At 45.6% G+C, this 16349-nt stretch overlaps 1 protein-coding gene across 1 annotated transcript in view; it reads right to left on the bottom strand.

Moving 5' to 3' along the window:
- The window catches only part of ANTXR1 (ANTXR cell adhesion molecule 1), a 172643-nt gene that overhangs the window by 78917 nt on the left and 77377 nt on the right, over nucleotides 1–16349 (bottom strand). Inside the window, exons 11-12 of the mRNA XM_080932612.1 lie at nucleotides 11952–12021; nucleotides 10847–10925 (exon numbers count right to left, since the gene is read on the bottom strand). Of these exons, the coding sequence (XP_080788738.1) occupies nucleotides 10847–10925; nucleotides 11952–12021 (149 nt within the window). The remainder of the gene's footprint in view (nucleotides 1–10846; nucleotides 10926–11951; nucleotides 12022–16349) is intronic.

Below are 16349 nucleotides of genomic sequence, written 5' to 3'. Positions count from 1 at the left end.
GCGGAATGTAAACTTTCATATATATATATATGAAGAGGGCATCAGATTTTCTGGGGCTGGAGTTATGGGCAGTTGTGAGCTGAGCTGACTGATGTGGGTGATGAACTGCACTCTGGGCCTCTGAAGAGCAAGTGCTCCCAACAGCTCAATAGCTGAGCCATCCTCCCAGCCTTGCCCTTAAAAAAATAAGCCAAAACAACAACAACAACAACAACAACAACAACCAAAACCAGTATTTTTAGGTTTTTACCATTTTGTTGTTTGGGCGCCCAAGTTCTATGCTGAGATGACCTATAACTTTTTTCTTTATACAAACCCTTAAGGCTAGGAATTTCCCTCTGAGGGCCACTTTGGTATGTGGTGTCTCAGTAACTGATCAGTTCTAAGTGTTTCTTAGCTCACATTGGCTCATATGTGACCCTGATGTGTGTTTTGCATTTGGAAGCATGCAAGATTTTAAAAATCGGTTGATAACTTGGTTTGCTGTGGATATTTAATTTTTTTTATTCCAGAACTTGGATGTGATCTGTGTGATGTTGATTCTTGGGTGGGTGGCAGAGAGAAAGTAATTGAGCAGAAGTTGCTTTTGAAGCACATTTAAAAAAATTTTTTTTTCTTTTACAATACAGATGAATAGAAACTCTCCACCAGATTTCAGTCACTCATTCTAGGATGCTTAAGTCTTTTTATGGGCCACCAAAGACAACCTTTGCCCATTACATTATGCTTTATTGATTAACTGTGTCATCTTAATCTCAGAGATGTGAAAACGTAGGGGAAACAGTGTGAGTACGTCTTCTAACCAAAGCGACACATCTCTGATTATTTAGTTTCTCATCTCAGACAAGTCTAATCACTAGTTGGGACTTTGTTCTGGATTCATAATCTGTCAGTGTCTTTTTAAAAAACTATTATTCAAATCACTTATATTTTTTATTATTTTATGGATAATTATTAATGATTATGGAGAGATGCACATAAATCTCTGAACAGAAAGATGGTAGGTTTATAAAAGCCCCTTTGTCATTCTTTCAGATTTTCTTTCTATGTATCATGGTGTGCCATTGTGTGTAGATCAGAATCATGTTACTTTGGGGTTAACTGCTCCTATACACACCATGCCGGTCTTCATGACAGTAATAAATTGTCACTGTACCTCCTCATATGATGTCTCCTCCTCCTTTTGGCTATAAGGTTTAAGTTCCCTCCATTAAACAGCTACACTATTTTTCTTTTTTCTTTTTGCTCAATATAACTTTTCTGGAATTTTCGTCTCCACCTTTGTTTGTCTTCCTGTTTTATGGCATGTGTGTCTTATTGTAAACAGCAGGGAGCTGAATTGGTTTGATGGTGCAAGCTCTCATTCTGTGTTTCCCCATGTGTATCTCAACACATTCACTCTGTTTATTGACTATTGGATCTAACGTATAGCTCTACTGTTCGCCATGGGGTATCTCAGCATTTTCTAAGGCATAGTTTCAGAAAATTATTTTTTTTAAAATCTCATCAACTCTCAAAACAAGGAAATTTCAAACTCAGAGCAAACATTTTTTAAAATACTTAGAGATAAAATATTGAAGAGTCTTGGATTACTCAACTATCCAAGAAAAATAAACCAGCAGGAGTCCTTCAAAACATCTTAAAATATATTTTTATGCATCTGAGGGTTATCAAAATAGAGGCACTGGCGAATTCTTGGATTTCAGTTTGTAAGCAGTATTTGAGATCCAAGCTCTGCACCCTTGTGTTCTTGTGGTTCTCTACCCTTGCTGGTGACGGTGCACCAGACCACAGGTATATTATTAAAGTAACTTTAAAGAAAAACAAACAGAACACCGCTTCACCACACAAAGTTCTGTGTTCTGTATGGCTGAGTGAAGAAAAGTGCCGCAGGTGGCGAACCTGGAAACCAAGAAGGTGTGCGTGGAGCAGTGCGGCTGAAATATGACCTCTCTTGTATGGGGTGGAGGTTGGCTGACCTGCATTTCACAGGGGAGCCCCCTCCAATATCAACAACAAAGGTCTCTCAAATTTATTTCCGAAGTGCCCAAGCCAAGCTCATCCATTCCACTCAGGAGGGCTAAGTTCACCCATCTCAGCTCACGTGTGCGTAGATCCACAATTACAGACTCTACGAGGGGGAGGGAATCTAGTTTGCCTGCCTAGTCACTTATCTGATGCCAAATGGCCTTTATAGAACTCTGCCAAGCTGCCGACTCCCTGTGCTTGAGCAGAGCTGCCTTAGGGACCTCTCCCACCTGAGGCAATGGTTGAGGCTTTTTAAAAGCCAGCCAGCAGCTAGCTGCCTCTCATCCCATTCAATCCTTGCATCTCCACACCTGCTTTAGAATGGGCCCTTTTTCTCTGTGCCAGATGCGTCCCCAGCCAGACTAATGGTTTCCAATTCTATATTTTGCACAATACAAACGATGCTGCCCTCCAGCCTCTCGGGGCTTGCTCTAAAGAACACTCTTGATTTCCGATCACCAAACTCAAATGGAGTTTACCTTTGTCAGGTTACAGGGCCCATCGCCTCCTTAGGTTTAGGTACCACACTCTGTTACTGTGACCAGAAGTCACGACATCTCAGAAACCATCACTACTCCAGTCACAGAGCTCACAGCCAAGTGCAAGGGCACATTATTCAGGTCTAACATCACCCAGCCAGCGTCAGATGACAGCAAACTTATTTGATCCAAGGCCAGACTTAGCTTTCTTATCCTCTCTAAGCAACCCCTTCCTGATCCCCCAACACATACACTTTAGAGGACACACCACCTACAATTTTAGCAGTGGAAAACGTGGACCTGGCTCTCCTTTCTTCAAGGCTGACAACAAAGCTCTGAGACCCATCCATTTATGCCTCAGGCTGCATACCGGCCACTCTTGGCACTTAGCTACTTTGGCTAAGTTGTGGAACACGGACGAACATTTATTCTGCCTTGAATGACAGGGGACACAAGGCTGTGCCCTCACATTAATGCCCCTGGTTGCAGTTTACTCAAAGGCAGGGCGGAGCTTCCACCCCGATGCCTGGCACTTACTTTCTATGGACCCTTTGCCCAGACTCCACATTCTGTCAGAGTACCTCTCAAGGTCCCTCTCTATGTCACCCTTCCATGGGAGAGATCTGGGCGAGAGGCAAGGTGTTACACTGTAGACACCTGTAGGGGAGGCCAGAGCTTGTGCCTGGTCTTACTTTCTTCTCCTTCGTGCGGGGGGTATTGAGTTAGGGGAGCCTCTGGCTGGGGTGAAACTTACTTATACGCAAGCTGCCTATGTGTTCTGACATGTTCTCCTGGTGTTTCTGGAAGGAGCTGTCTGGCTTGGTTTTGCAGGAAGACCACTGAGAGGCTGGAAAGTAGCCTCATATTTGGAGCATTTGTGATAATTCATCTAAAGATGCTCAGAAGGGGAAACTTCTAGTCTTTAGGACGAATGGGGGGATTTTACAGGTCCTGTGTTTTACTGTACCCCAAATGCATAATGTTTACCTCTGGGGTGTCTTTCCCACCAGAGCATTTGTGTCGTAGCTTCTAGAGGGCAAGGGCTGGGTATTGTTTCCAATCGCTCTCCACAGTTCTGGTTCTACACACACTGGTCCTAATATGACATCTCTGGTTTCATTTGCTGTGATGGCCTCTTCCCCTGTGTACTATGGGTTATTCATCACAGAGACAGATGTTGATGAATGTTTTGATGGATGAACTGTTTACTTGACCTTAGAAAACAGAAGAAGAAATGTCTTCTCTGATTTGCACTCTGAAGGGCGTACCAGCATTTTTTATTATTATTCTGTTGGAAGACAAGCTTGCCTCTCAGCCCAGGCTACTGGACTCACTGCCTACCCTGCTGGTGAAACTGAAGAAGCTTTGGCGATGGTGGGAGTACAAGACATCTGTTTACCTAGAGAGCTGTCCGACTATGAAACCAGCGACATCTGTGTGTTCTCAAGTTCCTTCAAATCTATTGATGACAGCTCTGAATCAACACACTCACACACTCACTCAAATGTATATTTATAGAAAAAAAATACCAAGAGTTGTGAAGAACAGTCTGGACTCAGGATAAAATGATTAAGAATTTGGGATGAGTGCCAACAAGACGCTTCTGCAGGTTGAGGCACTTGCTACCAAGCCTGGCCACCTGAGTTTGATCTTGGGACAAATAAGGAGAGAGTTGTCCCTCAAAAGTAATTTCCTCTGGCTTACATATGCCCTTCCTCCCATATTAATAAGCACCTGAAATAAAAATAATTTTAAAAAGAAAAATTAATAAAAATCCCGGGAGGACAATCTGGAAACTGGGGGTGGGGCATATTCACAGAAAGGGAGCAGTGCTCCAAAGGTGAAGTGTGGCACAGCCAGCTGTGGTGTGAAGTGTGGCACAGCCAGCTGTGGTGTGAAGTGTGGCACAGCCAGCTGTGGTGTGAAGTGTGGCACAGCCAGCTGTGGTGTGATATGTGGCACAGCCAGCTGTGGTGTGAAGTGTGGCACAGCCAGCTGTGGTGTGAAGTGTGGCACAGCCAGCTGTGGTGTGAAGTGTGGCACAGCCAGCTGTGGTGTGATGTGTGGCACAGCCAGCTGTGGTGTGAAGTGTGGCACAGCCAGCTGTGGTGTGATGTGTGGCACAGCCAGCTGTGGTGTGAAGTGTGGCATAGCCAGCTGTGGTGCCACCACTGGTGGGAATACAGATGTCACCTGTACAGAAGGGATTTCAGAAGCAGCAGAAGCATGCCCCACCTAACAAACACTGTGCTTCCAGCATCTTGACTATCTTCCTAAGTGGCTGCTTACTTTATTCCAAGTGCTAATGCTCCGAGGAAACATTTTTATACCAAAGTGGCAATGGGAGACCAGAAAATTGCAGCCCAGCCTTGTTTGACTTATCAGTAAACTTGATTTATTGCTTTCCTGCCTGCCCCCTCCCCCAGTAACCCTGAAAACATCTTCAAAGCTTTTCCTCCCTGATCCTAACAGCCAGGCTTATTAAGAGGGAGCCTCTTTATGAGGGGATGTGTAGCTGCCACAAGAGATGCTTAGCAGATCCTGTAAGGGGAGTAGAGATGTGTCAATAAACTAACAAGGCCATCATTCATTGACAGAGGACTGTGGCTTCCAGTCTCTTTAAGCATGTGCCATTCTTCCAATTAGAGCCATGTAATACGGGGTTTAGATGACCTGCCCTCCACAGTGGTAGGGATGGCATTTTGTTTATTTTTTAAAGCATATTCTCATATAGTGTATAATGGCCTTGAATTCACAATGTCGCCGAGAACAATCTTGAAATCCTGTCCTACGGCCTCAGTCTCGCCAAGGCTAGAATAACAGACGTGCACCACCATGGCTGCCTTTGGAGCTAGGGCTTCTGACTAATAGCCTGAATCAATCCCCCACATCATGCCATGCCTACAATACCCAGGGTTTCTTGCTTTGATGCCTCACAATGAAGATCACTAAATTTTTATCTTCATTAAAAAATTATCTGACCAGTGACATCACATGGGTTTTTAAAATTATTAACTATTGGTTTTAGCTAGGCTTTCCCCCTACATAAATTAGGGAGAAAATGGAAGCACATTCTCCATTTACTTAATTAGACTTAGAGCCTTAGGTATAACTCTATGTTCCTTTTCCTTTCTTTGAAGATTGCGATTTTTACAATCCTAAGAGAAATGCAAACAAAACCTAACCTGGAGCTCACAGTTAATCAGCAATGAGAGTCTGGTATCATGACACTTACTGGGTGACAAGACCAAGGGTGGGCACATGTCCTGGGAGTGGAGCAGTTGTAAAATTGAGAAATGGTCTCAATGCAAAAGCAGCAGACAAGGAAACAAAAGTGGAGAGAAAGAGCCCACAACTCAGGGGTCTGTCAGGGGTCCTGAGCCCTTGCAAAGGCTTGTCTTCCTCTGGGCAAAGTCTCTGCCCACTACACCCCTGTAATTATCATCTTTAAGATCACCTCTGTGGCATTGCCTCCTCCACAGAGACCCTCTCCTCTCATCTCCGAAATCTTACAGTTGACTTTAGCGTTGATTCACTGTGTACATCCGTGTGTGGGCATGACAGAGTTCAGAAGACAGTTTGGTGCCATTTCTCAGATGCTGTCTGCTTCAGTCTTTTTTAAAGTGTTTCTCATTGGAGGCACTTGGAACTCACTAAGTAGGGCGAGCTGGCCAGTGAGTGAGCCCAAGGGTCTGCCTGTCCCAATCTCCCCATAATGGAGTGAGTGCTACCATGCCTGGCTATTGTCTTAGGTGGGTTGAGATCAAACTCAGGCAATGACTGAGCTATCTCCAGCCTCGATGTTCTTCTCTATGCATTCTTCAGCCTGGTGGCTCCTTCCGCCAACAACAATTTTGCAGATTGTTAACGGGATACTGGATACTCAGTAGCTGTTTAAGAAATGCTGGCTGAACAACTTCCTGAATTCTGTCCTCTTTGGGTAAAACATGATAGACTTGTGAAATATTTATTTAGAGAAAGATAATCTTCAATGAAAGCTCTCCATGGTCCTAAAATCGACTTGCTTTGTACTGTACCAAATCATTCATAATTCTCAGCCTTACACTACCGTCTGGGAGGAAAAGGGTGCAGTACTAGGCAACCCAGGTGCAGGTGTATTGGGTGCACTGGCTGGTTTTGTGTCAACTTGACACAAACTAGAGTTATCACAGAGAAAAGAGCCTCCCTTGAGGAAATGCCTCCATGAGATCCAGCTGTAAGGCATTTTCTCAACTAGTGATCAAGTGGGGAGGGCCCAGCCCCTGGGCTGGTAGACCTGGGTTCTATAAGAAAGCAAGTTGAGCAAGCCAGGGGAAGCAAGCCAGTAAGCAACATCCCTCCATGGCCTCTGCATCAGCTCTTGTGTCCTGACCTGCTTGGGTTCTAGTCCTGACTTCCTTTGGTGATGAACAGCCATGTGGAAGTGTAAGCTGAACAAACCCTTTCCTCCCCAACTTGCTTCTTGGTCATGATGTTTGTGCAGGAATAGAAACCCTGACTAGGACACTGGGGAAGGGGGTTGAATCCTAACACTCTCTATAGCCAGGCAACTCTGCAACGTTTGCGCTGAGTATAGGAATCTTTTAGTGCTTAAGTGGAAAGCAAACCTCTGTCCTGTAAACCTGCATGGAATTCCTACTTCTGGCCAGAGCAGCAGTTTATTCGACCGTGGCTCTGGAAAACTCGGGACATACTTGTCCATGTGGGCATCAAATAAAGTGAGAAAAGTCTTAGCTTCATATTTTAAAAGGCGTTTTGCTTCCAAGTGAGGGATGGGGCAGGCTGGGATTGGCACAGACAGGACTAGCCCTCTGCTTAGGCCCCAGGGATCATTTCTAATCTAAAAACCACATCCTCTGCACAAACACCAGCCTGAGACTTCAAGTCACCTCTGGAAGACCACACCTTCCACCTTCCACAGAACCTCTGCTTTGCCTTAGAAAGTTTCAGTGTTTAATTAGAGTTTCTGCTTGGGGCCTGGTGGGGAGTAGAGCTCTGTGTTTGAACTGAGAGGATTTTTGCCATCTTGTTTGTCTCTTTCTAACCACTGAAGTGTGGCTGAATGATAGTGCGTACACCATGGTCACGTCTTTTCATCAGAGTTCCTCTGTTGCTATAGGGATACGGGACCTAGGATGGGGACCCAATTCTCTAGAGACAACCAGTTAGTTCAAACTGTATGTGTAGCTTAGGTTGACATTGACTTGAAGAGCCTACTGCCTAAGCCTTCAGAGGGCTGGGCTTACAGGCATATATTGTCACACTTGGCTCCTTTAAAATTTTGTTTAAGCTTCTATCATAAAAATGTATTGAGTGACGACTAACTTCCAGACCTTCTGCATGGTGCAGAGAGCATTTATGTAACGCTCACAATAGTGTCATCAACACAAACTCTTAGTGTCTTCTTTTTCTTGGCTAGAAAACAGAAGTACAGGAGAGATACCTAACCTAGATATGGCCACACAAACAGTAACTGGCAAAGTGACATCCTAATTTCTCCTCAGGGTCTCCTCCTCCTCAGATGTCTTCCTGTCAGCCTGTGGTCATGCTGTCCTTTCAGATACAAGGTCTGGCCCCTGGGGGAATGTCCCAGTTTCCATATCCAATGTTTCAGGAGACTCCTCGGCCACTGGTTCAACACAGAACCTTCTTCCATAGCCAAGCTCCTCCCACTGTTTGCTATCTGCCCACAGAGTGGGCTGTCAAAGCAAGTCAGATCTTGCAGCTCCCCTCCTCTGAAGCCCAATGGCTCATCCTCCATCCCCGGCCACCCCACTGACTGTTACTGTCCTCATATAGCCCACTGCTACCCTTCTCACTTCACCTCAGATGCCTCAGGGTCTTAACATTAGGGATTTGGGGTTAGAAACCTCTATCCTCCTAACCCCTCCCATGGCCTCACAGTTAAGTTCCTCATGATCCAGGGCTCTGCTCAAAGGCCACCTGTGTACACTGGAGCCCACTGACCCAGGCAGTACCAAACCCTCTTATTTAGTTTTTCCCTATCGCACGCCTCATTTTTAATACAAATCATTTCTTTTGTTTACTATTCACAATGTAGCCCCCACCCTCTGTCTACTGGGTGCATTCTAAGTGCCCAGGAGGGAACATCTTGTGATCAGTGACTTTGTTGAGCAGATGAATAAATGGACCTGTATCTCAAATCTTAGAGTAGTAATAATTTTCTTATAGACTAGTAGAATAATCCTAGGAGAAAAGAAATATATCCGAAGGTGGATTTTAATCAGGAGTCTGTCAAACAGGAGACTTGGTGTCATAATCAGACAGAGGTAATTTGAGGAGCAGATGGAAGCTGGAGTGAGACACAGTGGGCCTGTCCTGGAGATTACTTAAACTTTGCAGTACATTGGTAAAGCCGCCCTTTCTTCCTCAGAGACTCTGATGTAAGTTTATAGCCTTGCATTTTCATACCTCGAGCTTGGTCCAAAGACTAATCACTTTCCAACCTCCCTTGCCCTTGGGGATTCAATAGCAGCAACGGTTTGTCTGTGGTGTGGTCAGACACACGGGTTCGCACTGCCAGAGCATTATGAGATTGAAGGACTCTGGACCCGAGGTCTTGGGTTTGGGGTATGTTAATCATTTCATGTAGGTCAACTGTTTCTAAAAGAGTCAGATCCCAAAATAACCCAGTAGAGGAACACTTAAAGGCATTTTGATGCTCAAGCACAGGTGTCAAATTTGGTAGCGTAATGCTTAGTTATCCAGAAAGGATGGTTGACCAGATGTCTGAGCAAGGACCATTTCTAAGTAGTGACACTCCTCTATGACAACCTTAGTTGTTTTGGTCAAGTGACCCCTTTTCGTTGTCTATTCCAGTTACACTGACTTGTCCACATAGGGTAGAGAATGATTATAAAGAGGTGTCAGGAAGGATAGTCATGGCCATCATAAAACTCTGCTTCCTGTGCATTTACAAGGTAAAACTTTTTTTTTTTTTTTTTTTTTTTGCCTTGTTTGGCTTCAGGGCACAATTCCTATCTCTCATCTACCTGTGACAAGCCTAAGAACATGATACCAATCACTAAAGAGTTCTATCTTCGTGCTTTCCCATGGCTAACCAGGAAAGACCTTTGTAAATATTCTCGCTGACCACCCCCATTGCAAGGAAGAGCTAGTGGAGAACAAGCACTTAGTCAACAAGAGAAAATATCCAAATAAAGGTACTGCTAGAAATACCCCCATTAGGGGACGAATTCTTTAGATGAGTGAGCTAAGCCCCAGCTGCCCCCGATAGGCTGAGCTCTGAGACAGTGACCCTGGTCAGAAGAAACTTCATAGGCCCAGGTGTTCTCAGTCAAGTCCTCTCTTCCCTGAATCGCCTCCCCAGAATGTCTTGGGATCACCAACACGAGGCTCCTGCTCAGCCAGGGTAGCATGAGGTGAGGCTGGCACGCATACACACTCCCTCCCTTTTAAACATATACTTTTGATTTATTGTGCATCACATTTTAAAACAAAACAGGCTCTGAGGTGATGTTAGGGGTAGCCAGCAGTAAAAACTTCCTGACGACAGGAGGGATCCATGTGGTAGGAGCCAGCAGAGGCTGCTTTGTGTCACCAGTACTAGGCCCCTTCAGCTTCTCTTTGCATTCATCTGTTTTTATTTTCCCCGAGGGCAGCCTTCCTAACACTGCAACCCTTAAGTATGGTTCCTCATGTGTGGTGGTTCTCCGCTGTAAAGTTTTTTTTCATTGCTACTTCATAATTGAATTTTTGTTACTGTTATAAAGCGTAGTGTACATATCTGCGTTTTCCGGTGGTCTTAGGGGACCCCTGTGAAAGAGTTGTTTGACTCCAAAAGAGGTCATGACCCACAGGTTGAGAACTACTGCCCTAGGTTATTTCCACAATCACGTAAACAAGTTTCCATTTCTCCATTCTTAAATGATAGGTTCTTTGTAAATCTATACCTTCCTTTAGCAGGTACCCATTTCCTGCTTCCTTAAAAAAAAAAAAAAAAAAAAAAAAAAAAAAAAAAAAAAATCCCCCAAAGAAACAAACAAACAGAAAAACCCAAAGCTCTTTCAAGACCTGTTTTCTGTTACCTAATGCCTTCCTGTCTACCCTCTCATGGGCTGCCTGACCCTGGGGCTCACCCTTACTACAGCTCCTCCTGAACACCAGAAACAGAGAACCTGGTACAGCATCCTTGATACACTTCACAGAAAAGCACACCCTTACCCAGCTGGTATCAGGGCTCAGTAGGCAGAGCAAAGAACAAGAAGACTTTCCACGGTTGATGTTGGGGAAGCCTGGGGTTTGGGAAGAGCATTTGCAAAAGACTAACGGCAATGAGCTGGAAGGTTCTGACTTACACAGTGTGTGGTGGTGATGATGACAGAACTGGAGATGAAGGATAGGCCGTCATTCATGCTGACCTGCAGAGCGGCTTTCCTGCAACGACAAGAAACACCAATGCACTTAGCCTGGTGTGCCATGAACAGCAGACTGAGAGCCAGACAGTCTTGTTCACTTCCCTGTGGGGCCGGAGATTCTTCCATATAGCAGTCTCGGGGCCACCGCCTGTGGCATCCAAGAGATGCTTGGATGTGCTCACTTGATATGTCAAAGCAGGACGTTAACTTTGAATTACAGGGACAAGCAAAGCCTGCCTTTATTTAACCAGTTATATCCCATGATAAGATAGAGCTCTTTCTTCCTCTCTCTCTCCTTCCTTCCTTCCTTTCTTTTTCTTTTGAGACAATGTTTTTCTGTGTAGCACTGGAGACCAGGTTGGTTTTGAACTCATAGATCCACCAGCCTCTGCCTCCTGAGTGTTGGGAGTAAAGGTGTGTGTCACCAAAGCCTGATAGGGAAAGCACTTTTTAGAGCCATGCAAAATCAATAGGGATAAATTGGACAAATTGTAAGCTGTGCGCTGAGTTCTTGTTAATATGGACTCATGGTCTGGTGGGGCAGTTTTGTGGCTCCCTGTTCGACTCCTAGAGGTACCGCTGTGGACAGACTGGACTGGATTGTCTTCTCCTGGCTTCTGTCTATTAGGCCTCACGGAGCTAAGAGCACTTCCTTTGCCTTTCTGACTCTCCTTGTTTTTAAGAAATAGATAACAGTCACTTTGCTGGACACGGATGTTGACAGAGTGAGGTGATGCATGTGAGAACTTTCTAGAAATGTGGTTGGGACTGAGTCAACAGACTTTCCCACTGGCTGCTGTGTGACCCCGAGCGAATTATCCAGTCCTTTTTAGTGAGCCCAGATGGGAGTCTTATCCGCCTTGAATAGCAGAGGATGAAGAACAATTTAAACCACCTGGTGCCTGGCTTGCTAGAGCTTTGACACCAGGGTCACTGGCAGAATCTAGAGAAAGGTCCCACATGATAATGAAGAAATATGTCACTGTCTCTCCTGTCTTGCCTCATCCTGTCTGACTGTAGGACTCTGTGGCTGATGAAAACTTACATGCCAACTTCTTTTAAGATTGGTGCCGGGCACAGCAAGTAGGTGTCTTCCACAGCGAAGGGCTTCTCGTCTGTAAAAAGGAAGTCACAAAGTTATGGTGGCCAGTTCTGTGTTTTTTGGAGATTGCCAACCAAGTCCAGAGGGACAGGATGAAAACAGAGAACCGTGCGAAGTGAAACCTCCTCTTGCCTTGGGTTATGGTTGGAATATAAAATGTCCCCTGAGAGTTTACTACTGGAACTAAGTACCATGCTGGCAGAGGTGGGAGGTGGGGGGAAGGAATCACTGGGGGTGAGGGGCAGATACTGCTGCTCTTTTGGTAGTGTTCTTTCTCTCTCCCTCTCCCCCTCCCTCCTCTCTTGCTCTCTCACTCTCTCTTTCCTCTCCCTGTTTTCTTTCTTTCTTCACATGCCAATTTGATCATCTAAAACTTGCAAGAACTGATTCCCCTCTTTGTTTACACTGGTTTTTGTTAGAGCAGCAGAAAGCTGACAGTTCCCCTGACACATACACACGGTAGCACCCTAACACACGCAGTAGCAGCCATTAGAAGAGAACTCAGGGCTCCCTTCCTGGTCTCCTGGCCCCATGTCCATCTAAGCTAATTCTTATAAACAACAGTTTGAGTTTACTTTTCTCTCAGGAATAGCTGAAGGGCTCTAAGGAGATTCACCTCTACATCCAGCTTGAGAGAGGCCATCCTCATGGAGAAAATGCTCGTCAAACACAAACAGGTGCAGCACATATCCCTGGGTTTCAGAAGGCAGGTGGCTTTGCTAGGTCTCAGGAATATCCTGAGTGGGAGTTCTGCTGAAATTGACTACAGGCACACATTGCTGTGCCTAGCTGCTGTTTGTATATTTATTCATTGTATGTGCATACTAGGGGTTCAAACTCAGGTCCTTGTCCTGCTGTGAACCACTTTACCAACTGAACCATCTTCCCATCCCAGGATCTTTTTTTTTTTTTTTTTTTTTTTTTCAGATGCAAAATGGAGGTTCAGAATGACAAAGTGACATCTTAGCTACAGGCTATAGAAGCAAAGTCGGGATAGACCCAAACTCTGCAGCATGGAGAGACTTCCTGCTCTGGGAAAGCCAGTGTGAGGGAATAAGCCAAACTCTGCCCAGCATGGCTGCCTAGATCTCTTATTTATTTCCTTGTGGCTGTGGTTTATCCACAGCTCTTGCATACAGTACCTGTGGTGCAGCCCCACCCACAGAGCCCCTGGGCAGCCACAGGGTGGCCCCAGAAGGCCTTGTGACTCCAGGCTCTATGCTGTGGTTAGATTTGGAGTGCCTGTGAGCTCCTGTCTCATCTCTTAGTCTGAGCCACCAAGGGGTGGGAGGCAGGCTGAGGCCTTGGCAGCGGAACATTTCTAATTCTCTTTTTGTCTTCCTTTCCTGTTCTGGAGACCAAATATTTCTGGGGTAAAGCAGACGGGAGGATGGAGGACTGTGGGTGCTTGGGATACAGCTCTGATGTCCCCGAGATTGAACCCAGGCTGGGTGGCTGTGGGCTCACTTGTAGAGTTGGCATTTTCATCTCTGAGAGGGACTGTTTGGTTTGGAGCCTGTTTTCACTTCACCACAAAAATGAGTGGCTTTTTCTCCCTCTCCCTTTAAACAAAGGCAGGCCATTTGGTTACCATAACTCAGAGCATCTGAGTCCTTCCTGGAATGGCCACTTGGGAAGCAGGGCACAGAGACTTCCTCCTTCCCCACAGAGGGGCCTGGTGCCCGGTTTGGGGGTCATCCCAGCCTCCCTCCCCCATCGCAGCCTCTGCCAATGCCAGTGTGTTGTGCTGTTTATGGGGCCATAATCCACTCCGAGGACAATGGGGCTCTGCTTCTCTGCTCCCTGGGTGGCCATTTCACTTCTCTGCTCCCTGGCACAGCATGGATAAAAAAGGGTAATGGAGACCAGGAGCCTGGAGCAGCTCTGTTGCTGTTCCCCAACCAGGGAGAAAATTAGAGAGGGGCGGGAGTTGGAGTCCAGATTTTTTTTTTTAATGAATGTGAAATGCATGTATTTCAGAATTTTAAGCATGCCTGTGACATATTAATCTAAATCCTATAGGAGTCTGGTAATCAGATAGAAATTTGGTTTAGGTCAGGATTTGAGAGCCAATGAGTGTCTTTACACTGGCCCAGGGCATCCTGGAAGCTGGCTACAGGTGTAAAGAAGATGGGGAAGACCACGCCCTGAGAGATTCAGGTTCCAATGCCAGGTTTGGCTCGGACTAGTGTGTAACTGGGGTCAGGTTCCTCTACAAACAGTGGCCATGACATCGCTGGGCTGCTGTGTAAGTAAATAAGAACGAATTTAAGCACAAAGTATCATACTTGAGACTCAATCAGGACTCAAGAGACACCCTTCGCTTTACTACAATGGCGCCCAAGTCACTTTAAAATCCACTGCAAAAGTGACCACAATTTTCAAGATGGCTAAGTGCTTACTTATATTGTTCAGCTATACTGAGATCATTTAGATGCTGGGAGTTTTGGAGAAGTTTTGTGTGTGTGTGTGTGTGTGTGTGTGTGTGTGTGTGTGTGTAGATAAATAAATATGCATAAGGGTTCATCTATTCTTTGTATATAGATAGACACATTTGTGCTGATTTTGTTCAACACCATATAGCCACAGTCTTACAAGATGCTCCTATACCCACTGGGAAGGGAGAGACTAGTACTGCTGCTGGACGATCACAAATGCTCAATATCCCAAATGCCAGTTACGTGAGTTTGTGCAACAGTACCAGAAGGGCTGGAGCTGGAATTCAGATCTATGTTTTGTTGAAAAGATCAGGACCTTGAATCGGCAAAACTGGATCCCAGCAGTGAGCACACCTCCCAGGGCAGACAATTAGGAGTCCCAGTCCCCTGGTGGGCCTGGAGAATCTCCTTGGAGGCCCGGCTTTAAGGGCCAAGAACTAAGAATCTGGAACTACACTGAAATGAGCCCAGTTCCAGGTTTCTAATCCCAAGAACATAACGTTCTTAAGGTTGGGGAAGAAGTTCCCAGAATTCTCCCCTATAGTTTGGTGACTATGGATTTGGGGTAAATCCAAGCACCAATCAGTGGGTTCTTTTTACGACTGATTAAATAATTCACATACTTTGCAAGTCTTGGCAACTGTGTCTTGATATAAATATGTATTTCTGGCAAGAAAAAAACAAAACAGAAAAATAGCTCCTAGTCCTTATCTAAGCTACATGAATTTCTGTAAGCCCCTGAAAGCTTACGTTCCTGCTGTGAGTTAGAACTGGAGAGTTCTGCAGGGCTGCCTTGCTGTTGTCCTCAGAGCCTTTTGGGTCTAGGGAGCAGTGTCATGTAGACATGACACATGACAATGCTCGTGTCATGAAGAACTGAGCTGCAGAGGCTCTCTGCCTCGCATGGGGATACAGTCCTGGGCAAAGCCTTTGGCCTTGTTCAACACTTAAGAGTTCTTTTCTGGAAGATAGCGACCACACTCAAATTTTGCATTATAAATCTGAATGGGAATTATTATGGAAAGCTTAGCATTCAGTAAACACTCAACTCATTAACTAAGGTGGAGCGCTGCCAGGCTTGCCGTCTGTGAAACACAAGGTGAGAGAGTTCTAAACTGAGTTACATCCCCACCACGTTACATCAGGACTACAGCGCGTGCATGCGTGTGCTTGTGTGTCTACATATATAAGATCCACTTATCCAAATAGGGTTTTGGAACATGTGTATGTGGTACAGTGGTTCTCAAGTGTGGGCATCTGCCCCATGAGTGAACAGTTGGGAGCATCTGAGACAAGATGAGGAATGACACGGCCATCTCCACAAGAATTATCAGCTCCAAACATCAGCACTGTTGGGGGAGATGCCTGGTGTGATGTTAGATGCCGCTGAAGGTCTGAAGGACTCAAGGCTACAGATGTCTTTTTGGAGCTCAGAGGCCCCTGGGTTGTTAGTGTAATGTCTGGATAGAAGGAGGGAGGGTGTCCCAGGTTCCCAGTATGCGAGGTGGGGCCCAGTGGCCGAGTTCCTAGTGGCCAATGGCAGAGCATTTGTGATATCCTCCTTGGAGAAGCTTCATTATATAAATGTGGCTCTTACAGGCCCTGCACTGTTATCCAGGTTGTGACCTGACGAGGTATTGAGGCTCTAGAGCTGCACACCTGACACACAAGCATCCACACTGGTCTGGGGTTGAGGGCAGGAAAGGGAGAGGGTTGTCTGGGTTACTGCATTTGCAGAGAGCACATGCGCATGCACGAGAGCATGTGTGTGTGTGTGTGTGTGTGTGTGTGTGTGTGTGTGTGTGTGTGAATATCACACCACTAACCCAGAAGAGAAGGAGGTAAGAGGATAAGCCATGTATCCGGGGTAAGAGTCAGATGCCCTGCTGATCTCTGATGGTCC

Source organism: Micromys minutus (assembly GCF_963924665.1).
Source record: "Micromys minutus genome assembly, chromosome: 18".
NCBI lineage: Eukaryota > Metazoa > Chordata > Mammalia > Rodentia > Muridae > Micromys > Micromys minutus.
This window is presented reverse-complemented; position numbering and strand designations above follow the sequence as displayed.